Here is a 23,515-nt window from a genome sequence, read left to right on the forward strand (position 1 = left end):
ATGGCTCTGAGCCCCTGGCCCCTGCTGCTCCTGCCGCTGCTGCTGTCCTGTACAGGTGAGAGAAACAGTGAGCAGTGCTGGGGGTGAAGGGGGTGGTTGCTGGAAAAAAGACTTAAGAATGCGGAGATTAACTGGTTAGTTAAAAGATAAAGACAGGGGCAAGGAAAGGGGGCAGGGACTGGAGCTAAGGGGGAAAATGAGCTAAGAAAGGAGTCCAAGTCTTCTTTCCCCAGTTCCCCATCTCCCTCACCTCATCTTTAGATCCAGGTTGGGATTGGGGTCCAGGGCAGGACTGAGTCTGGGTTCTAGGCTCTCACCCTTCAGTGACCTCCAACTTCTCTCCTCACAGTGACTCTGGCCCCTGCTGGGCCTCAGTCCCAGGACCATGGTCTCTCCTTCCTGAAGTCCTTGTTCTCCACCTTGGACCAGGCTCCCCAGAGGAACCTCAGCCGCTCGCGGTTCTCTGCATTCCTGGCCAACATTTCTTCTTCTTTTGAGCCTGGGAGAATGGGGGAGGGGCCGGTGGGAGAGCCCCCACCGCCCCAGCCCCCTGCCCTCCGGCTCCATGATTTCCTAGTGACACTGAGAGGCAGCCCGGACTGGGAGCCCATGCTAGGGCTGCTGGGGGATGTGCTGGCACTGCTGGGACAGGAGCAGACCCCCCGGGACTTCCTGGGGCACCAGGCAGGCGTCCTGGGAGGACTTGCAGAGGTGCTTTTGGGAGCTGTCGTTCCTGGGGGGCCTCCTACCCCTACCCGGCCCCCATGCACCCGCGATGGGCCCTCTGACTGTGTCCTGGTGGCTGACTGGTTGCCTTCTCTCCTGCTGTTGTTGGAGGGCACACGCTGGCAGGCCCTGGTGCAGGTGCAGCCCAGTATGGAGCCCACCAATGCCACTGGCCTTGATGGGAGAGAGCCAGGCCCCCACTTTTTACAGGGTCTGTTGAGTTTGCTCACCCCAGTGGGGGAGCTGGGCTCTGAAGAGGCTCTTTGGGGAGGTCTGCTGCGCACAGTGGGGGCCCCCCTCTATGCTGCCTTCCAGGAGGGGCTGCTCCGTGTCACTGACTCCCTGCAGGATGAGGTCTTTTCCATTCTGGGGCAGCCAGAGCCTGATGCCAATGGGCAGTGCCAGGGAGGTGAGTGCTGCTGGAGCCGGGGCTGGGCCATGGCAGGGCAAGAAGGGATGAGATTGGGGTAGTCCTCTTTCTTACTCTTATGGTAAGTAACAGGGGAGGAGTTGTGGGGACTGGGCCTGGAATTGGTCAGCTTCCAGAGCAGAGAGGAAACTCATGGGAGGAGTGTGGTTTGGTGGTTTTGGAATGTGACTGTGCAGCTCTAGGTCACATTCTCATTCTATACCTCAGTTTCCCCAATGGTAAAACGTGGGTAATATTAGCGACCGCAGAGTTGTTGCAAGGGATTAAATGAGTTGACACTGTAAGTGTAAGCCACATAGAACGGTTCCTGGCACATAGTGCTTAATACATGTCAGTTAATGAAGATGGGACATGGAAAAAAGAAAGGACAAGACCAGATTTCTCCCCCCTTTACTATTTTAGTACAGCAGTGCCAGAGCACAATTAGACATGCTCAGTTGGTGGGCAGCCTTCCTGATTGAGGCCAACCGAGGGTTGTGTATAAGCTATCTAAAAGCATGTAAAAAAAAAATCAAAAGGAGGAAGAGAGGGCCAGAAAGACAGATGGACTCCAACCGGGCCATGTTCCTAGGTGATTCTGTGTCTTAGCAAGACAGACCGCTCTCCCTTTTCCCGAATCCCAGCATTTAAACCAGGAACACCTATACTCCCAGGAACCTCACTGCAGGGCTCTGGCCACGGTCAGACTCTCCAGCTGGAGGAATGTAAACTGACCAGATCCTGCCTGCTCCTCCCTCTGCACCCAGGGGCGTCCGGCACAACCTTTCCTGGGATGCCCAGGCGCTGGGCTTTCTGTCTGGATCACCACCCCCACCCCCTGCCCTCCTCCAATGCCTGAGAACGGGTGTGCCTCTGCCCAGGGCTTCCCAGCCCTCTGCCCACACCAGCCCTCGCCAACGGCGCGCCATCTCCGTGGAAGCCCTCTGCGAGAACCACTCAGGCCCAGCACCACCCTACACCATTTCCAACTTCTCCATCCACTTGCTCTGCCAGCTCACCAGGCCTGCCACCCCGCCGCCCCCTCCCAGCATCACTGCCATCTGCCAGACAGCTGTGTGGTATGCACTTTCTTGGGCACCAGGTGCCCAAGGCTGGCTGCAGGCCTGCCATGACCAGTTTCCTGATCAGTTCCTGGAAGCAATCTGCACCAACCTCTCCTTTTCAGCCCTGTATGGCCCCCACCGCCGCCTGGTAAAGCCGCTCTGTGCTGGTCTTCTCCCACCCCCCACCAGCTGCCCTGAAGGCCTGCCCCCTGTTCCCCTCACCCCAGAGATCTTCTGGGGCTGCTTCTTGGAGAATGAGACTCTATGGGCCGAGCGGCTGTGTAGGAAGGCCAGTCTGCAGGCCGTGCCCCCCAGTAATCAGGCTTGGGTTCAGCATGTATGCCAGGGCCCTACCCCAGATGTAACTGCTTTCCCACCCTGCCACATTGGACCCTGTGGGGAACGCTGCCCAGATGGGGGTAGTTTCTTGATGATGGTATGTTTCAATGATACCATGTATGAGGCCCTGGTGCCCTATTGGCCCTGGTTAGCAGGCCAGTGCAGAATAAGTCGTGGGGGTAATGACACGTGCTTCCTAGATGGGCTACTGGGCCCTCTTCTACCCTCTCTGCCACCCCTGGGACCATCCCCACTCTGCCTGGCCCCGGGTCCCTTCCTGCTTGGCATGCTCTCCCAATTGCCACGCTGTCAGTCCTCTGTGCCGGCCCTTGCCCACCCTACACGTCTACATTATCTTCTGCGCCTGCTGACTTTCCTACTGGGTCCAGGAGCCGGAGGGACTGAAGCCCAGGGGATGCTGGGTCAGGCCCTGCTGCTCTCCAGTCTCCCAGACAACTGCTCCTTCTGGGATGCCTTCCGCCCAGAGGGCCGGCGCAGTTTGCTGAGGACAGTTGGGGAATACCTGGAACAGGAGGAACAGCCCACTTCACCAGGCTTTGAACTCTCGGATGGCTCGAGCTCTGAAATAAGCAAGATGGAGCTGCTGGCCTGTTTCAGCGTGAGTCATCTGCCAAGGGGAAAACCCCTGGAACAGCGGGGAGAGCCTCCTGGGGGATTCTCTAACACTGAGAGGCAGCAGTAAGCATGCAGCTCTGGAGCCCGACAGTCCTGGGTGCACCTCTTAGTTCTATGAGCACCTTGGACAAGTTACTGAACCTCTCTGAGCAATATTTTTCTCATCTATTTATGGGGAAGGATAATAGTGCTACTCTTTTAGGGTGGGTGTAAGGGTTACATGAAATAATGCATGCTGTGGGCTTAGCACAGTGCATGATACGGAAACAGAATAAATGTGACCTCATTTTCTTTCTGATTCTTTGACTCTCCCTCTTTCTGCTCCAGAAAGGAAAGGGATAAAGTTAGAAAGCTTCAGTTCTGTCCCTAGAGAGCGAGACTTGGAGATTGGCAATAAATAAATAAATAAATAAATAAAAAATAATAGGAAGATAAGGCAGAAATAAGAAAAATTCAGGGGAAGTGTGAATTAGAAGACTTGGGTTCTAAGTTAACTATGCCACAAATTAGTGTGGTCTTCGGCAAGTAACTTAATTTAGCTTTTGTGGGGCTTCAGTTTCTTCTCTGTAGACTGAAGGGCCTAGAATAGGTAAATGCCTAAATTCATTGAGTGCCTGTTATGTGTAAGGCACTTTGCTAGGGTCTATAGGGTATATAAAGATTTCTTACTCCATGTTAGGGCTCATTTTTCTCATCACTCGGACCATGAAGTGGGGTTAGATAGACTCTTAGTAATTTGGTTCAGATCGACAGTATTTATCGAGCCAACTATAGACCTGGCTCGGAAGAGGACATAGGAGATGTTAGAGACATGGTCCCTGACCTAAAGGAGTTGAATATCTGAGGAGACACACATACTGGCTTCAGACGAAGAACAAGCATCCTAGCAAGTGGAGTTGGACTGCCTGAGGAAGCTGCAGGAGGGACAGAGAAGACAGCTCTCTTGGCATCTTGTCTGTCTCCCCACCAGCCTGTGCTGTGGGATCTGCTCCAGAGAGAGAAGAGTGTGTGGGCCCTGCAGATTCTAGTGCAGGTAACAGTCGGAGGGGCTCTTGGGTGGACTGAGTGACAGCTGTGGCCTGAGGCCCCTGCCTAGTGAGGCCATACTCACCATGACTTCCTACTCCCAGGCATACCTGCACATGCCCCCCGAAAATCTCCAGCACCTGGTGCTTTCAGCAGAGAGGGAGGCTGCACAGGGCTTCCTGACACTCATGCACCGTTCCTGGTCCCAGCTGCAGGTGGGCATAGAGGGGCAGGGGGACAGGGTAGATGGGGAAATCTAGGAATCAAGAGCACCTGGAACCTGGTGTGCAGAGGGCTTGCTCCAGTGGAAAGAGGAACTTAGGAGAGGAGATAGCAACGATACTGAGCATTTTCAGAGCCAGCATCCATTGCTGTGCCCCCACAGGTACCACCATCTGAGGAGCAGGCCCTTGGTCGCCTGACAGCTTTGCTGCTCCAGCGGTACCCACGCCTCACCTCCCAGCTCTTCATTGATCTGTCACCACTCATCCCCTTCTTGGCTGTCTCTGACCTGATGCGTTTCCCACCATCCCTGTTGGCCAACGACAGTGTGTAAGGACCTCATGCCAGTCCTCCTGATCCTGTCAGTGTCAGGCCAACCCGACTTGCCTCGAGCAGCTCCTCCTAGAGCTCCTCTCTATTAAAACTAGGGAGTTTCCCCTCCTGTCCATGGCAGTGGACTTCAGACAACCAGGGGACAATTTGAAACAGGGCTGAGGGTTAAGACTCACTACTTTCCCCAGCCTGGCTGCCATCCGGGATTACAGCCCAGAAATGAGGCCCGAACAGAAAGAGGCTCTGGCAAGGCGACTGCTGGCCCCTGAACTGTTCGGGGAGGTGCCTGCCTGGCCCCAGGAGCTGCTGTGGGCAGTGTTGCCTCTGCTCCCCCACCTTCCTCTAGAGAACTTTCTGCAGCTCAGCCCTCACCAGGTATGAGAATCATTTTTACTTGACTAGTCCACCTTCTACTGGGTGGGACGGGAGTCAGAAACATGTCTCCTAGTGAGCAACCTCCCTGCAACTGTCCCATAGTGATCCCAACACAAGTTGACCCTCCCCATCTCAGATTCAGGCCCTGGAGGATAGCTGGCCAGCGGCAGGTCTTGGACCAGGACATGCCCGGCACGTGCTGCGTAGCCTGGTGAACCAGAGTGTCGAGGATGGAGAGGAGCAGGTGCGCAGGTGAGTGGTTGTGGGATCAGTGATCAAGGCCGGAGTGGGAGAGAGGCAGATACAGCTGTCATGACGGGTTAGAGTCCTAGGTAGGAACGGGCAAGAGAGCAGGCAGGGGCCCCAGGTAGTATAGGGCTCCAGGAGAGAGGCCTATCTATGGCACTCTCCTAGTTTTGTGGCATTTCCTAGTTTAGTGGTCAGAGTGCCTACTCCATGTGCCCACCTGGTCCCTGCCTTAGTACCAGCCTCAGTGACCACATGAAGACCAGCTTCGTGTCCTCCTCAGGCTGGGGCCCCTCGCCTGTTTCCTGACCCCTGAGGAGCTGCAGAGCCTAGTACCTTTGAATGATCCGATGGGGCCGGTAGAACGGGGGCTGCTGGAATGTGCGGCCAATGGGACCCTCAGCCCACAAGGACGGGTGAGCCCCTTGGCACAGGCCTACCAGTCTCTAGGATTTCCCTGGGTCTCTGTAGAAGACTTGCCCAGTTATCTCAACAAAGCTTGAACACAGTGGTGCCAGCCCTCCCCCCGCCCCCCCACCTCTGTCACCTCCATTCCTTATACTATTCTTATCTGTTACCACCTCCTCTTGTCTATGACCTACCACATCTGGTCTATGCCACTCCAAACATAACCTTTGACATCTTGAATCCAATCTGTTCCTGTTCCATTCTTGGTTCCAAGCCCTAGACTAGGCCCTGAGCAATCAGATGTAGGATTAGGGAGGTTTAAGGTTCACCTGTCTTTTCTCTTCAGTCCCAAACCTTCTTTGGTTCCAGGTGGCATATGAACTTATCGGGGTGTTGCGCTCATCTGGAGGAGCTGTGATGAGCCCCCGGGAGCTGCGAGTCTGGGCCCCTCTCTTCCCTCAGCTGGGCCTCCGCTTCCTGCAGGAGCTGTCCGAGCCTCAGCTTAGAGCCATGCTTCCTGCCCTGCATGGAACCAGTGTCACACCTGCCCAGGTGGGCCTATCTCACTCCCCAGCATCCACCTTCCACCCCCTGGAATGCCAGTCAAGAGAATTTCATGCAGGAATACTGTCAGCCTCCCTGAAGCCTCCTATTCCTCTGTTCCAAGGAGGACCCCCTCACCCCCATTCTCAGGTCAAGAAACAGCCAGGAGCTAGGCTGGTTACTGGGGTGGTAGAGAGAAAGCTGGAAGTTTTGGAGGGCAGATCTTGCTTAGGACCTGGCTACCAGAACCTGAGAACCGTTGTTTCTTATCTCATCCCACCTTAGGCTGTCCTGCTGCTTGGACGGCTCCTCCCTAGTCACGAAGTAAGTAGCAGCAACTTTTCAACATCCTTGAGAGGTCCCTGTGCCGCCTCTCCCTGGATCCCACACCTGCCTCTTCCTCCCTCTCAGCTCCCCTCATACCGGCTGCCTGGCTGCACTGTGATTGTTGGCTTCTCTGCCACCCTTCCCCTCTTCTTCAGGCCGCTTGTCTCTCTTGCTCCCCAGCTCTCCTTGGAGGAGCTCTGCTCCTTGCATCCTCTGCTGCCAGGCCTCAGCTCCCAGACACTGCAGGCCATCCCTAGGAGAGTTCTGGTCGGGGCCTGTTCCTGCCTGGCCCCCGAACTGTCACACCTCTCAGCCTGCCAGACCGCAGCACTGCTGCAGACCTTTCGGGTATGAGAATAGCAGGGAAGATGAGACAATCGGGGGCTGTGGGCTCTGGTTGGGAGGAGGTCATCTTCCCTGTAGCCAGGGACGGCCGCCCATACCTCCCCACTTCCTTACAAACACCCAGTAACATACACACATACTTTTCATGCAGGTGAAAGATGGAGTTACAAATACGGGTACAACAGGTGCCGGAGCGGCTGTGTGTATCCCTGGTCAGGTATGTGTGGGATCTCTGGACTGAGCTACTCTCCATGTCCCAGGGCAATTTCATATGGCTGGTGCTGCCTCACACAGTCCCCAAGCAGTGGACCTCAGAGTTCAGGTTAGCTCTGTATCCACCAAGACTTTAGCTGCTCCCCACTTCCAGATGCAGGACAGGATGACCCACACTGTCCTAGAATATCAAAGCCAGAAGGATCTGAGAAACCTTCCAGGCCAACAATCCCATTTTCTGATCAAGAGATCAAGGCTCAGAGAGGCTAAGGAACGTTAGTTCATCAGGTGCCTGAATAGCGGCAACCCTTGACCACAATCATCTTCAATGTGAGGCTCTCAGGGCTGCACTGCTACAGTGGCACATACCATTCCACTCTGATTCTAGACGTGGCCCCTTCCTGCCCCCATGGCTCCCCTTCTTCTCTGAGGGCTGAGTACAGACTCTCTCACCTATCACTACACTGCTACCCCCATCCCCACTGGCAGCCTATCCCCACCACTTGGCCAGAATGCCTGCTTCCCCTGCTTCCACTAAAGCTGCTGCAACTGGACTCTCCGGCTCTTCTGGCTAACCGAAGGTACTACCGGGAGCTGCCCTGGTCTGAGCAGCAGGTAATTCTCCCCGCTTATCCCACCACTCCTCTCTCTCAATCTGTCCACCTCCTCTACTTACCTCTCAGCCCTAGATCTGGTGCCTTATTCCTCGTATCCTGAATAATGTGACTGGTGGGGCCCACAGGGTCAGAGGTAGGACTGGGTCCAAGGCATCTTAGGTCTTTGGGCAATACCTCTGCTGGGAAGCGGTCCCTCTTTCTTTCTCTTGTAGGCCCAGTTTCTCTGGAAGAAGATGCAGGTGCCCACCAACTTGACCCTCAGGAATCTGCAGTGAGTAACTTGTGTGGAGCACTAACATTTTAAAGTGCTTTCCATGTTCCAGTCACCCTGTGACATGCAATGGGGATGAGTGATGAGTGGTCCCCACCCGTGGGCTTTCTCCTGGCCCCTCCTGTCCTTACTCCCTGCTCCTCCATTGCACCACACCCGTCCCAAGGAGATCGAAGGGATTTAGAAGACCCAGGTTCAGGTCTCTGCCCTGTTACCTATTTGTGATTTTGGGAAAGTCACTTAACCTCTCTAAGCTTCAGTTTTTTCTTCTATAGGATGGGAATGAAAATGGTACCTACCTCACAGGTAGTTGTGAAGATTAAATGAGATAAGGCATAAGGTACTTAACACAGGGCTTGGTCCAGTGTAAGCTCCCAGTAGATATTTGCTGTTATTAGTTTAATCCAAAGTGACTTCACAGCCACTGGCCACGCAGGAATAAACAGGAATAAGTAACTATCACTTACCTACACTGCAGTAGAAAACGGTGGCTTCAGGATCTGAAGACACGGCTCTAGTCTCCATTGACCACATTTCTAGTAGAATGATGTTAGGAACATCATTCGTCCTCTGTACATCTTTCTTCTCTGATGAATAGTGGTGATGCTGTGGGGAGCTAATGAGACCATGTATGGAAAACCATTTCTCAAACTCTCAATCACCATAAGCAAACACCTGTACTTGTGTTGAGAGTGTTGATATCAAGGAGCAGACAGGCTGTGGCATGTGCTGATGAACCTCTGTGCACTCACACACCCACAGGGCTCTGGGAACCCTGGCGGGGGGCATGTCCTGTGAGTTTCTGCAGCAGATCAACTCGATGGCAGACTTCCTTGAAGTGGTACACATGCTCTATCAACTGCCCACTGGGGTTCGAGGGAGCCTGGTGAGAGGGGTGTTTGGGCATTAAGTGGGAGCAGGGACCCTCAGTCTAGAAGCCAGCCCCCTGCTCAGCTCTGCCCTGCCCTGCTCCCCCCACTGTCCCACAGAGGGCCTGTGTCTGGGCGGAGGTACAGCGGAGGACGGCAATGCCAGAGCCAGAGCTGACTACCCTGGGGCCAGAGCTGAGTGGGCTAGACACCAAGCTGCTCCTGGACTCACCGTAAGTGCTACAACTGGAGATCCTGGGTCCTTAGGAAACTCAATCTGGAGCAGAAGCTCTGCCCTTAGAAAACGCCCTAGAGGTGTTGGTTTTCTGTCTGGTGGTTCCTTGAAATCAAGTAGAGCCAGAGCAGGAGATTCTATTCGCAGTTGCTCTTGAGTATCAGCTGGTTCCCAGAACATGGCCCCAGCATGGGACAGCTCAGGGTGGCAGCACTGTGATGTGGCCTGCCAAGCCATCTGAGAATAACCCAACAGAGACAGTATCTGAAAGGAGAGAAGCAGCAGTCTGATTCTATCCCAGAGGATTGTCGTCTGTTTAGGGCTTTCTGTGTTCAGAGGGGTAGGTAAAGAGAAAATCTATGAAAAATGTGATAGATGCCTTCAAATACACCAGGGGCTCCCTGGCCGGCAGGGCTCCATGGTTAGAGCATTGGCCTGTGCACCAAAAGATCTGGGGTTTGATTTCTGGTCAGAGACATGTATCTGGGTTGCAGGTTTCATCCCCAGGCCTGGTGAGAGCAACTGGTCAATGTGTCTCTCTCACATCCATATTTCTCTCTCTCTCTTCCCCATCCCTCCCTTTCACCCTCTCTAAAAATCAATGGAAAATATTCTTGGGTGAGGATTAACAAAAAAGTAAAAATAAATAAAATTTAAAAAATACCCCAGGGCTATCAAATAGAAAATATATTGACATGTTTTTGAATGGTCTCATTGGGCATGACTAGAAACAATGAATGAAAATCAAATCTTTGCACAATATAAGGAAAATTGTGATAGTGAGTTCTGAGTCATCGGAGCTATTCAAGTCTGGGTCTGGTTGACCCGTTGGCATGGATATTGTAGATTCAAGTATGGTTGGGTGAGAAAGGAAATGGGGCCTCCTCTCAACCCAGAGATTCTGACTCCAATGTCATCAGAAATGTAAGCCAAAGTAGGAAAAGTCTGGTATTGGTCTTCTTGGGGATGAAATGACGGCAAAAGCAGTTAATTTCATCCTTTCATTTTTATAGGCCTTTTCATAGATTTTTGGTTCTTGTACTACTAGGTGGCCTAGTTCCAGAACTGGCAAACCTAGATAGAATTCAGGATGCCACTTCTGATTTCTGGGCAAAAGTTTTTCTTTCTTTCTTTTAAAAATGCCATTCAAATCTGTTTAAATATGTTGGTTCTTGGAGATAATTTAGGGTCTGGATGAAGTTAATGATGCTGAACCATGACTCAGAAGATCCAAGTTCCTAGTTTGTGAAAGAGAATATGAAAAATACCTGTTGTAACCCTAGCCAGTTTGGCTTAGTGGATGAGTGTCAGCCTGCAGACCAAAGGGTCCCGGGTTCGATTCCGGTCAAGGGCACGTACCTTGGCTGCAGGCTCCTCCTTGGCCGGGCCCTGGTCAGGGCACATGCAGGAAGCGACCAATCACATTGATGTTTCTCTCTGTCTTTCCATCTCTCTTCCACTCTCTCTAAAAGATCAATGGAAAAATATCCTCAGGTAAGGATTAACCAAAAACACACACACAAAAAAGCCCCCCAAAACCTGTTTTACCCCCAGGTTTTGTCATAAGAATCAAATGAGATAGTACCTAAGAGAAGTTTGTAAATTGCATAGCGCTACACAAATAAGAGGGGACCACTTCATAGCAAGTAGAAGGGTGGCACTGGAAAACAAGAATTGGGAGTAAGACCTCACCATCTGATCTCTGTGAACCTCATTTTTAAAAAAATTATAAAATGAGGAAAGTTTTCTAAGTGGTACTTAATATTCTTGGCTTTTGATTCAATTATACAAGGTAGGATTATTTGTCTTTCTTTTTTTTTTTTTTCCAGGAAGACTAGAAATATGTCATTCCCTTTGTTCTCTCCCTTCAAGCACTATGATGGGAATTGGACCTGGGGTATTTAGTGTCAGTTCCTGTCAGGACCACAGAGTTTGATCTGATGTTACCTTCTGTCTGAGAAATGTGGCATTCTATGGTCCCATCTCAATTTGTCTCAGTTCCAATGCCCATATTATCAAATTGCTATAGGGTCCGGTTGATGGACAGACTCTCCAATGAATCCATTATGTTGGTGGTAGAGCTGGTACGAGCTGCTCCAGAGCAACTGCTGGCACTGACCCCATTCCACCGGGCAGCTCTGGCAGAGAGGGCACTACAAAACTTGGTAAGAGTCCACCCTACCAGACTCAGAACTGAGCTGGGGCAATTCTTAACCCTCAGACAATGCCCTCTGTCTTCTAGGCCAACCTCACACTTTTGCTGCCTATGATTCTCATCTTTAAGGCCCTACCTAGACCCTAGATCAGCGATTTTCAACCAGTGTGCTGCAAGAATTTTTAAAATATGCCATAGCTGACTATTTAGTCAGGATCACAGATCTCTTTTCCTTTAGATTGTCAAATAAAAATATGACAACAGCCAATATAACAATAGCCATCTGGTGTGAATGAATCAAAAGTATACCTATTTTTTTTGTCAGATTGGTAAAAAATAGAATATATTTTTTGGTGTGCCATAGAATTTTAGAATTAGTTTATGTGTGCCATGAGATTGAAAACTGTTGAAAATCGCTGCCCTAGATTTTATCTCTTGGTTTCATGTTTCTTGTCCACAGCCCTTGGAGTCCAAGAAATTCCTTGGATTTCTCCTCCCAGTCTTTCTGCCTACTCTTATCTGGGTTGATTGTTTAAGAAAATGAACATCATAGGGTCTTGGGTTAGGAGTTGGAGGGAGGAAAGGTCACGGTCTTGGTGTCTTGATCAGAGTCTGGTCCTCTGAGTCGCAGGTGCGTTGTCCTAAGGCCTAACGCCCCCTCTTCAGGCTCCAAAGGAGACAACAGTCTCAAGGGAAGTGCTGGAGACATTGGGCCCCTTGGTTGGATTCCTGGGGATCGAGAGCACACGACGGATCCCCCTACAGACCCTGCTGGCCCACCTCAGTCAGCTGCAGGGCTTCTGCCTGGGAGAGCCATTTGCCACAGAGCTGGGATGGCTGCTGACACAGGAGGCTCTTCTTGGGTATGGACGTTTGAGAACTTCAGATTCTAACCCAGCCTCTCAACCACCATCATCAGTGGCAGCCCATCAATATGTGTGAGGTCCCTTGGAGCCCTGAGTCCCCAGTCCTAGGATGTCTTCTTTTCCCCTTCCTTTTCCTCACAGTTCCTTCAACATCCCAGCCCCTGATCTTCTTCTTGCTCCCCCCTCCCCCCGCCCCAGGAAACCAGAGTTGTGGAGCCAGGATGAAGTAGAGCAAGCTGGACGTCTAGTGTTCACTCTGTCTACTGAGGCGATTTCCTTGATCCCTAGGGTGAGGTGAAGGAACAAGGGAGGGAGTAAGAACAGAGAAGGGACTGGTGAGCTGGTTCTGGGGAGTAAAGGCCAAGGAGGTTGAGGGCAGAGATTGTGAAGCCCAGATTTGGGGGAGACTGTTAAAAAGAGACAGGACTTGGGAATTAGAGCTGCAGCCGCTGGCCCTGACCTGCCCAGGTCTCTCCACCTCCCTTCTACTCTCTCACACAGGAGGCCTTGGGCCCAGAGTCCCTGGAGCGTCTCCTAGAGAAACAGCAGAGCTGGGAACGGAGCAGAGCTGGACAGCTGTGTGGGGGGCCACAGCTTGCTCCCAAGAAAGCAGCTTTGGTAGCTGGGGTTGTACGGCCCACTGCGGACTATCTCCCAGGTGAAACTCCCCAAATACTCATGCTTCTGGCAGGGTGAACAGGAAAGAGTATGCAACAATGCAATCAGAAGTCAGGGCAATCAGAAGTGCGCCTAGAACACCCCTCTCCTATTCTCTTATCCCTGTTATCAGCTTCTAGGCTTAGCTAAGTGTGGTGGAGCTCTCTGTTGGGAAAATGCTTAGGATATGGGAAGGAGCCCCTGTGGGGCTAGGGACCTGGGTTCTAATCTAGATCTGCCATTAAATCCTTAGGCAACACCCTCAATCTTCCATGTATACAATGAGGGGATTGTTCTCTCCAGTCACTTGTTCTAGTATCCTATGTGTCTTATAAATCTCTCACTATAGCAGCGGTTCTCAACCTGTGGGTTGCAACCCATTTGGGGGTCGAATGATCCTTTCACAGGGGTCCTCTAAGACCATCAGAAAACACATATATAATTACATATTGTTTTTGTGATTAATCACTATGCTTTTTAAAAATTCTTCTTCTTATTATTATTAGTGAAGGTATTACCACTATGCTTTAAATACGTTCAATTTGTAACAATGAAAATACATCCTGCACATCAGATATTTACATTACGTTTCATAACAGTAGCAAAATTACAGTTATGAAGTAGCAACGAAAATAATTTTATGGTTGGGTGTCACCACAACATGAGGAACTGTATTAAAGGGTCGTGGCATTAGGAAGGTTGAGAACCACTGCACTATAGTAATCCCTTGACCCATAGTACTCACCTTGACCAAAGTTTGGAGGGGTTATTCCATCTGTAGGTAGCTTTCTATAAAATAGTACCATATTTTAATACTACACTCACCCAGGCCCTACCTTCCTCCTTTAGAACCTGTGCCAAATTGTGCAGATGTACGGGGGACATTTCCGGCAGCTTGGTCTGCGACTCAGATTGCAGAGATGGAGCTCTCAGACTTTGAGGACTGCCTGTCACTCTTTGCAGGAGACCCAGGACTTGGGCCTGAGGAACTACGGGCAGCAATGGGCAAGGCAAAACAGGTTAAGGATGGGAGACCAGTTGGGGTTGGAGCTGAAAATCATGGGAAAGCTGGTTGGGTGTGGTGCAGGACAGAAGTGAATGGATGCTGGGGTGAGAGGTTGGGAAATAGGAGATCAAAGAATGAAAGGGTTTGGTACATATATGCAATGGAATATTACTTGGCCATAAAAAACGAATAAAATCTTGCCATTTGTGACAACATGGATGACCTAAAGGGCATTGTACTAAGTAAAATAAGTCAGACAGAGAAAGACAGATACCATAAGATTTTACTTATATGGGGAATCTGAAAAACAGAATAAATAAACTAACAAAACAAACTCATAGATACAGAGAGCAAGTTGATGGTCTCCAGGTGGGTGTGTTGTGGGGGGAGTAGGAAGACATGTGAAGAAGGTTGAAGGGATTAAGAAGTACAAATTGCCAGTTATAAAAATAGTCACAGGGATATAAAGTACAGCATAGGGAATATAGTCAATAATATTGTAATAACTGTGTATGGTGGCAGATGGACACCAGACTTAACCGGGTGGTCACTTTGTAAGTTATATAAATGTCTAATTACTATATTGTACACATGAAACTAATATAATATTGTATGTCACCTGTAATTGAAATTTTTTTTTTTAAGTTTTGCCTCTCCCTCCCCACCCCAAAAAAACACAACAAAACCTACGAGGGTTGGCTCTTAAGTAGAAAGTCAGAGGAGATGAATATTGAGGAAAGAAAGCTAATGCAATGGGTAGAGGGACTAGAGCAGTGGTTACCCAACTTTAGTGTGTGTTAAAGTCATCTGGGGAGCAGGTGTTGGAAATGCCGATGCCAGGGTCCCATGCTAGACTCACTGAGGATGGGTCTGGGCATCTGCATTTTAACAGAATCCCTGGCGAGTCTGGTGCACGTAACAGTTTAGAACTCATGGGCTGGAGTCTGCTATTTTCCTACTGAGACTCTACAATCTTCCAATAACAGCTTAGTCAGAGGAGCTTTAGTCCAACCCTTTCATTTTATAGTTGAGGAAACTAAGACCCAGAGAAGGCATGTGATTTGCCTCAACTTGCACAGCTAACGTCAGAGGCAAGACTAAGACCCAGCATTCTGACTCCTAGTCCGGTGTTTTTTCCTCTCACATTGTTCCTCTCTTTCTCTATAGTTGTGGGGTCCCCCACGGGGGTTTCGTCCTGAGCAAATCCTGCAGCTAGGTCGGCTCTTAATAGGTCTAGGAGAGCGGGAACTACAGGAGCTAACCCTGGTGGACTGGGGAGTGCTGAGCACCCTGGGGCAAATAGATGGCTGGAGCTCAGCCCAGGTAACACCTTCCTCCTTTCCCATCACCTTCCAAGCATTCATCCCACAGGCCAGGTCTCTAGGTTATTTAAAGCCCAAGAATTTTTTCCTCTGACTCTGAGTGGCCATTCTTTCTGTCTTTCCTTAAAACTCCAAACGAGTAGCGTTGGAAACTCTGTGATTTATTCTCTCTGAGGTCCTGGACACATAGAATTCCCTGCTGCTTCTTTCCCCTCTTTTTCTGGGTCCTCAACCTTACCCATGGCTGTTGGAGCTTCAGGTCTTATTTATTTATTATTTTAAAAAATCTTTATTGTTGAAATTCAGTTTATTTTGTTGGATCTTCAGGTCTTAATAATACAAGAATATAATCTAGTAGCACTTGTCACTTCCCTAATTACTTCCCCATCCACTAATTCTCCATGAATTCTCTCATCCTGTGCCCTCCACCCCGACCCCAGCTTCGAGTTGTGGTCTCCAGTTTCCTGCGGCAGAGTGGCCGGCACATGAGCCACCTGGACTTCCTTCACCTGACTGCACTGGGTTACACTCTCTGTGGACTGCGACCAGAGGAACTACAGCATATCAACAGTTGGGAATTTAGGTCACCTGTGGAGGGAGGGATGTGGGTGGTGATGTTGAGGTAAAGGTGGGCTCACTGGGGAGGGTAGGATCACGAAGAAGTGATCCCATGGAGGAAGGGACCTCACCTGAAGCCATCTCTACTCTGATCATCATAGCTGAATCTTCCTCCCTTCTCCTCCCTCTTCCACAGCCAAGCAGCTCTCTTCCTGGGCAACCTGCATTTCCAGTGCTCTGAGGACCAACTGGAGGTTCTGGCCCAACTCCTTGTGCTGCCTGGTGGTTTTGGCCCAGTCAGTAACTGGGGGCCTGAAATCTTCACTGAAATTGGTACCATAGCAGGTACGGAGGCTGGGTCGCTGCTGGTGCTTGCTGTCAGATGTTGGTTTCCATTCCATGGGTGGAGGACTGCTCTGGGATTCTCAAGGTGGGAGTCTGGGAGTTTAGGTAAGAGGTTGGTGACGTGTTGGGGAAGGTCTATGGTTGGAAGAGGTCTCTAAGTTTGAAGAGAAGGGAAGAGGCCAGTCTAAGACAACTTTTGGACGCCCATCCCACTTGCTTCAACAGCTGGGATCCCAGACCTGGCCCTTTCAGCACTGCTGCGGGAACAAATCCAGGGCCTTACCCCTCTTGCCATTTCTGTCATCCCTGCTCCTAAATTTGCTGTAAGTATTGATGGACCGGAGTGTGGAGTGACCATAAGAGAAGCAGAGCCCAACACGGGATACACTGGATATACTGACTCCTGCCTCCAACCCCAGGTGGTGTTCAGCCCCACCCAGCTATCTAGTCTCACCAGTGTGCAGGCTGTGGCTGTCACTCCCGAGCAAATGGCCTTTCTGAGTCCTGAGCAGCGACGAGCAGTTGCATGGGCCCAGCATGAGGGGATGGAAAGCCCAGAACAGCAGGGTGAGTTCTCAACTGCACAGCTTGACCCTCCCCATTTCCTAACCCAGAATCTGACCCCCAGCTAGGTGCTATCTGACTCTTAGAGCCAACCCACGGAGATCCCTGGAGTGAAGGGTATACAGACAGATAGTTTAGAGTGTCAATAGCTCCTGGGGAGCATAATTGTGACATCCCTTCCATTCTCTGTCTCATTGTAGGTCGAAGCACAGCCTGCGGCTTCCAGAACTGGTCACAACCCTCCTGGATCTTAGCATTAGCCGTCTGCTTCCTTGGCAACCTGTTATGAACCTGTCTCTACAGTGAAAGAGTGACTGTTGGGAAAGAAACCTTAAGCCACAGTGAATAAAGTGAAAATGGAATTATATTCTAATTACTTTCAGGAAGCTGATGAGGAACATGGGTACAAGGTTAATGCTTTCCACCCAGCTGAGAATCAATGTTCCTGGCATGCCGTGTCTGGATTTTCTTTCCATCACCCCATGGCCTCTCTTCCTTTCATGGAGGCTGCTCCCTCCTCACCCCATCATTAGAAAACACACAGACAGGTGGAGCATAGCAAGGTGTCTTTACTGGGACACAGGAAGTGGGGGGCATCCAGGGCAAGTAGGATAGGCCACCATTAGAATGGGCAGAAGTCCTGGGGATCTTGAGTCATCTGCTGAGAATGGGGAGTTAATGCTTGCTGTGGACGAGAGGTGAAGGGATGCGGATATCCTGGCCTCTCTCCAGACGCCGTTCACAGTCAATCAAATAGTTTACTCCATCGATGACCAGTTGCACCAGCTCCACCTAAAGGACACTGATTCTTGATCTCTGCTTCCCACAACCTGAGTTTCTTTCTTTAGCACTGATTTGCCTGCTTTGAGAACTCATTTCCAATTGCCTCCCCACTCAACCTGATTTTTATTTTAGATTCTACTAAATTCCTGAACCTCACCACTGTTATATCTCAACCCCCATAGACTTATACCTCCCCTCACCCTAATCCCTGAAGATCTCACCTCTGACTTGCCCAGTCGGTCCAAATTAGAGATGTCAAAGGTACTGCCTGTGGCAGCTGTGTCCACGCCTCCAGTTCCACGCTTTTGGAGTCTTAGGTTCTCCAGGATCTTTGGGAAGCGGCTATCCTAGAAGGGAGACAGGGATTGGGAGCAGGGTGAATAGCGACAGAGATTGGTTCTTCCTGAGAGGGCCCTGAACCTGCTCAGAGCTCTTTCCCAATGTGTCTGGTTTCTTTCCAAAGTGCCCACCCCCTCATCCTCACACAGCCACCTTCCTCACTCACAACCCTCTTGAACCCCACAACTTCTTTACTTTGCTTAGCAGTGGCAGTTTGATGTGCACTCCTGCTCGTAGTCCAGTGCCCAGGTTAGATGGACAGGTCAAGATGTATCCCAAACGCTCATTCCACATGAACTCCCAGCCATGCTCCTGGATCAGCCGTTCCACCTGAGTTCACAAAGGCTCTGTTAGTGAAAAGTCAGGAATATGTGGACACTCCCATAGCTAGACTCACAGGACTCTAGAAATATGTCTAGAACAGAAACTTGGGATGTGAAAGAATGACCCTGTCCAGGGTTTTGTTTGTTTTGCAGAAATGGTTTATTATCTTGCATGTAAGGTAAGCCCATAATGATGAGATTGCAGAAAAATACCTTGTGTGTTGAAGAAGAGAAACTTGAGGGATTAATGCGTTAAGGATGGTCCAGAGGTGAACTGAACTGAGAAAGAGTTGATTATTCAATGAGCTCTGCATGCATTGATTATCTTTGTTTTGCTAATGAGCCTAGAACTTGGGAGGATTCTTTCAGACAGAAAAGGAAAATGTAGGCTTTGCAACAGGAAGAGGCAAGAGAGCCTTCTGTTAGCAGTGGAAGAAGTACATACCAGAAAGCAAAGAAAAAGTGTAGAAAGGCCATACTTGCAGGTATGTGTGTGTGCCAGGTGGTGTTAGGGTGTTTTTGTTTCACTTAAGTATCCTAGTCATGAAGATGACTATTAGAGTTGAAGAGATGGGATCCGCCAGAGTGGTGGACATTAACACCACTACCTAACATGAGCAAAGGGGACCCTGTTTATCGTTCAGAAAGAATCATGGCATCAGGGGATATTTTACATGCTGAACATGGGGAAACCCTTCCATCTGGAACCGTGGCCGGCAAACTGCGGCTTGCGAGCCACATGCGGCTCTTTGGCCCCTTGAGTGTGGCTCTTCCTAAGCCTTAGGAGCACCCTAATTAAGTTAATAACAATGTACCTACCTATACAGTTTAAGTTTAAAAAATTTGGCTCTCAAAAGAAATTTCAATCGTTGTACTGTTGATATTTGGCTCTGTTGACTAATGAGTTTGCCGACCACTAGATTCTAGAATAACAGCAGCAGCTAAACCCTATTGAACATTACTAATGGGCCAGGTATTTTACATGCATTATCTCATTTAATCCTCACAACAACCTAAAATGTAGGAAGTCTTATTATCCCAATTTTATAGATGAGGAGACTGAGGTACATAATTTTAAAAGTACTTCCCTACCCACTTACAATCGGAATGTTATCTATTATTTGACAAAAACAGTAGAAATTTCCCAGCTAGATTATAAAAGGAAGAAGAGCTCTCTCTTTATAAGTCCAAAATAGAACTGTATATATGAGAACATACAATAAGAATTGGTTTATGGGAATTCCTAATCTAGAATTGAATATGGAAACTCAGTCCACATAGGATTGAGAATTCAGTTCAACCCTTCATGTAGAGCCACATATTCTGGAACTTCTAAGCCAGTTGATCCTCCACCTTCTCTCCCTCTCCCTCTCCCTCTTAGTTTAAAATTTAGACATGATACTTTAGTACCTCCTCTCTCCCCCTCTCCCTCTCCCTCTCCCTCTCCCTCTTCCTCTCCCTCTTAGTTTAAAATTTAGACATGATACTTTAGTAGGAATGACAGAATCCAAAGGTGAGGCCTACCTATGCTCAGAACTGAGTGGTTAGAATCATGAACACAGCAATCTCTTGTTCCATACATCAATCCAGGCTCAAACCTTTTCCTTATCTGCACATCCCACACCACACACCCCAGGCACTGACCCACGATCTATTATTTTTTCTTCAGATTATCTGATAACTGCTTTATTTTTTTATATTCCTGGCACTGTCTTCCTAGTCTTAGGGTGACCATATATCCTGGTTTCCCTTGGACAGTTTTGATTTATACCTGTTGTCCGGGAGTAATTGATGATGATCTCTTTTACTATCAAAAGTGTCCTGGGTTGGTTGATAACTTATGATAACTTATATGGTCAATCTACATGGGCTAGCATTTTGTGTTGTCTTATGCCCCCCCACCCCCCCATTTCCCTTATATGCTCTTGCCCAACCTCTTTGAGGCCTCGGCAGAATCTTTCAAACACTCTCTTCATGTTGCCACCCTTCTCCATGGAGATGACTCGTGTATGATCCTCCTCATTCACCCAGATTAAGAAGCTCTTCTCATTGTTATGCCTGAAGGCAGGAGAGAGGGAAGGACAGGGGTCAATAGACAGGGCAAGAATGGGGAGAGGTAGAGGGGCAAAAGGCACTTATGGGGATATGGTGACAAAAGAGGTAAGGTAAGCCTCATACCAAATCCCACGAGCATCTGGCCAGTGACCTGAAGGAAGGTAGAGGTCGAAGGTTACACTTTGAAGGGAACAAGCAATGAGACCAGGAGAAATCCCCGAGGAAGGTTGTCAAATAGGAAGTGGTCCTGGGGAGATAAAGGGACTTGGTTTAAGAACTCTTACAGTAGCCCCTAGGCCTCTCAGAGTCCATCTGTCCCAGCTGGCCCAGCCTGCCCTCTGACTCTTCTTTCCATCTGCTCCCCCCACCTAGTGCTTTCTCCAGGCCCCTCACATCAATAAGCTGCTGCTGTTCAGCCTCTGTCATTTCACTGAGCCGATAGTAACGACCAGCCAGGTCACCCTTCAGGCCACTTAGTGCGTCCGCCACAACACGTTCCACCTCTCGCCGCTCTGCCCGAGTGCAAGCTGGAGGCAGACTGAGTCCCCGGATACTTCGGCCAGTTCTGACTCTTGAGGACAACACATACCTCTCATCAAAGTAGCCAGAACGTATCTGTGGAATAAGAGAAATTAATATAAATCACAAACACAGTCGGTGGGGACAGAGGGCCTTGGGGAAGAACAGATTCCTGACATTCTCGTCCTAGTCTTAGGGTGACCATATCGAGGAGTCCTCATTGCATGCATTGGAAGGAGAAGCCCATTGGGCAAGCAGTCCAAGTGAAGAGGGCATTATGATCCCTCCCCCAACTGCCCACCTTGCAGAATGGTCACTCTTAAACACTCTCTTCTTCATGTCTGCTGCTTAAAACACTATCCTTTCTCCACACCAAGACGGAAAGCTCAGCAGTATAATGACCATGAGTCAAAAGATAATTAAGGATCGAAGAAACAGAATTTTGTACATAAGGCAATGCAAATCGAAAGTGGAATATTTGACCCACCTTACTGGCATCCAGGTCAGTGGTGTGCTTCATTATCCGGGGATCATATCCATTATGTCGTTCTTGGATAACAGGGTCAAACAGCTCAGCAAATACCTGAAGGAGAATTAGGAGGGAGAGGATGGTTAAGGAGGGGGCATCCTCTCCTAGGCTTTAAACGTGGATTGATTTCACTGGGTCAGAAAACATAAGTACAGATGGATCAGTTTCAAGGGTAAGTGAGGGGTTTTAATGGGGAAGGAGTTGGCATTACTGGGCAGATGAGTTGGATCACAAGGGCAACTCTGAGGGCCCCCTACCTCATAGCTTTCCTCATCTCCAGCTACCATGCCCACAGTCTTGATGAAGGGGTGGCCGGGGTTGTCCACGCCAGTCTGGATACACTGATCTAGCGTCCAACCAGTGGGTGTGGTCTTGTCGCAGAGCCGGGCATAGACTGCTGGGGTCAGGTGACTGGCCATGCAGTTGTTGTGCTTTCGGAGGTCTGGGTACTCAGCACTAGGGAGGGGGTACCCAGTAACCATGGAGGGAGAGCACAGGTGGCCTAGACCTAGTGCCCTCAGCCAGGAGCTGTCCTATTAGCTGTGTCTGGCTGTCCTCCTGGGGAGGAGGGGAGACTATAGAGAAGCTAAACCTTGGTAATCTCATTAGGGATTTCAGGGTCTATTCTTTCCCAGCAGTTCTAGCTTCCTCTGGCTGGACAGCTCAGTTCTCCCAGATCTGCTCAATTCTCCCATCCCGTGAGCACAACATTAAGAATGGGGGAGGGGAAAGAAGAAGGAGGAAATCTAGGAAATGGGGAAGAACAACAAGAAAAGGAGATGAACGAGATCAAAAAGGATAGTTCCTGATCGCTCAGTTAGGGATTTGGACAGAGATGCAACCAGAACTCACTGGACCAGGTTACAGATCCCCAGGAATGCTTTGGCCTTGTGGTTTTAGCTTCCACCCCCACCCCATCAGCACTAGGCCATGGCATGAGGATCCTGCTACCGAATGCCTGGGCAGGAGCAGGCGCAGGGCAGGAACCCAGAGAGAGGTCTCCAGACTGTACAGCAGCCCACTCTAGAGCCTTCGTGGCTATAGCCCTTCTCTGTTACCCCGTCCTCATCTCCATCCCCATCTCCGTTCCCATCACCACTTCCCGGGGTGGGGATGGGGGTGGGGGTGGGGGTTCTAGCAGGAATAACAAATCGGGGGCCGGGGGTGGACCTCTTGCCTTTTGGTAATTTTCAGCCGCTCGTACAGTTCCGGGCGGAGCAGAAATCCAGCAGCCAGAGAGCCAGCTCCAGCCAAAGCCAAGAGCCTGAGCCCGGGGCGGGCGGACAGCAGACGAGAGAAGGGACCGGCCATGGCTCGAGGATCCTGCTACGGAATGTCAGAGCAGGAGCAGGCTCAGGGCGGGAACCGGGAGGGAGGATGCCACCAGGGGGATTGCGGGCCGGAACTGCTGGGTGCAAGGCTGGAGCCGAAATGAGGCCCGGAGTGAAGGCTGGAGGGGAAGCCGGTACCGAGGAGCCTGCAGGAAAGGCGCAATGAGCTAGCGGGAGGAGGCGAGGCAGGCCTCCGCCGCAGTCTCCAGGGGTGGGGCTCACCCAGACCCCGCCTTCCGCCTGCCACCGCGCTAGGTGTGCGGAGACAGAGGTAGGCGGCAACCGCCTGGTAGCTTAGGGGGACCAGAGGGACCGGGGATTTGCACCCCTGGGATAAGGCTGCCCAGATTTCAGCACCAAGTAGAGGAACAGCACCCAAGGGGTCTGTTCGAATACCCTTCCCCCAAGCCTCTCGGTTTAATTGGAAACTCGATTCGTCACTCTGGGGGTGTGAAAGGGTGACTGTGCCCAACCTCTTCTCTGTTTTCAGTCTGCCCCAGCAACCTCTCCGTCTTCCCAGGGGAGGGAGTCCCGGGGGAATACACACAGATACCGGAGGAACACACGGAGAAAGCACAGAGTTAGAGGCAGAGACTGGGAAAGACATCCGCTGGTTCAAGGTCACCTTTTCCTTAGAACCAGGAAGAGAACCCAGGCACCTCCCTTCATACCTGTACTCTCCTTACAAGGTCGAGAAGAGTCAGGGAAACATGAACTCTTACCTGATCGATGCTGTGTTCCCCCACCCTGCCCCTGCCCCCTAACCTGAAGCTCTGCTATGTCCTGCCTATACTTCTTAGGGTCCCTCACACTTTTTCCCTTCTCCACCCTCCTTCCCATCCCCTGGTTCACCTTTGATCTTTTACTTCTCAGCAGTCTATTCCAGGCTGCTCACAGGACTCCCTCTGAGAAGTTTCTGCCAACTTGCTTACCTGTTGGTTGCACGGAAGTAAGGCTGG

At 50.3% G+C, this 23,515-nt stretch overlaps 2 protein-coding genes across 2 annotated transcripts; one reads left to right on the forward strand and one right to left on the reverse strand.

Moving 5' to 3' along the window:
- STRC (stereocilin) lies at positions 1-17,305 on the forward strand. Its single transcript, XM_015557518.1, has 28 exons — positions 1-55; positions 350-1,193; positions 1,903-3,157; positions 4,145-4,207; positions 4,305-4,415; positions 4,586-4,752; positions 4,944-5,130; positions 5,267-5,382; positions 5,660-5,792; positions 6,154-6,336; positions 6,613-6,651; positions 6,835-7,002; positions 7,151-7,216; positions 7,702-7,827; positions 8,042-8,100; positions 8,863-8,986; positions 9,090-9,202; positions 11,234-11,369; positions 12,026-12,222; positions 12,424-12,514; positions 12,727-12,883; positions 13,732-13,901; positions 15,056-15,211; positions 15,651-15,793; positions 15,965-16,113; positions 16,339-16,436; positions 16,533-16,680; positions 16,878-17,305. Exons 1-28 carry the CDS (start codon positions 1-3, stop codon positions 16,964-16,966), a joined length of 5,343 nt encoding a protein of 1,780 aa, XP_015413004.1. The 3' UTR covers positions 16,967-17,305.
- On the reverse strand, positions 17,229-22,860 carry LOC102751779 (creatine kinase U-type, mitochondrial). Its single transcript, XM_015557519.1, has 10 exons — positions 22,388-22,860; positions 21,483-21,687; positions 21,184-21,279; positions 20,571-20,792; positions 20,370-20,424; positions 20,301-20,328; positions 20,057-20,180; positions 17,995-18,129; positions 17,682-17,807; positions 17,229-17,469 (listed from the first exon to the last, which is right to left on the reverse strand). Exons 1-10 carry the CDS (start codon positions 22,534-22,536, stop codon positions 17,353-17,355), a joined length of 1,257 nt encoding a protein of 418 aa, XP_015413005.1. The 5' UTR covers positions 22,537-22,860; the 3' UTR covers positions 17,229-17,352.
- Positions 22,861-23,515: the final 655 nt, after the last annotated feature.

This window comes from Myotis davidii, unplaced genomic scaffold (assembly GCF_000327345.1).
Source record: "Myotis davidii unplaced genomic scaffold, ASM32734v1 scaffold46, whole genome shotgun sequence".
NCBI classification, from domain to species: Eukaryota; Metazoa; Chordata; class Mammalia; order Chiroptera; family Vespertilionidae; genus Myotis; species Myotis davidii.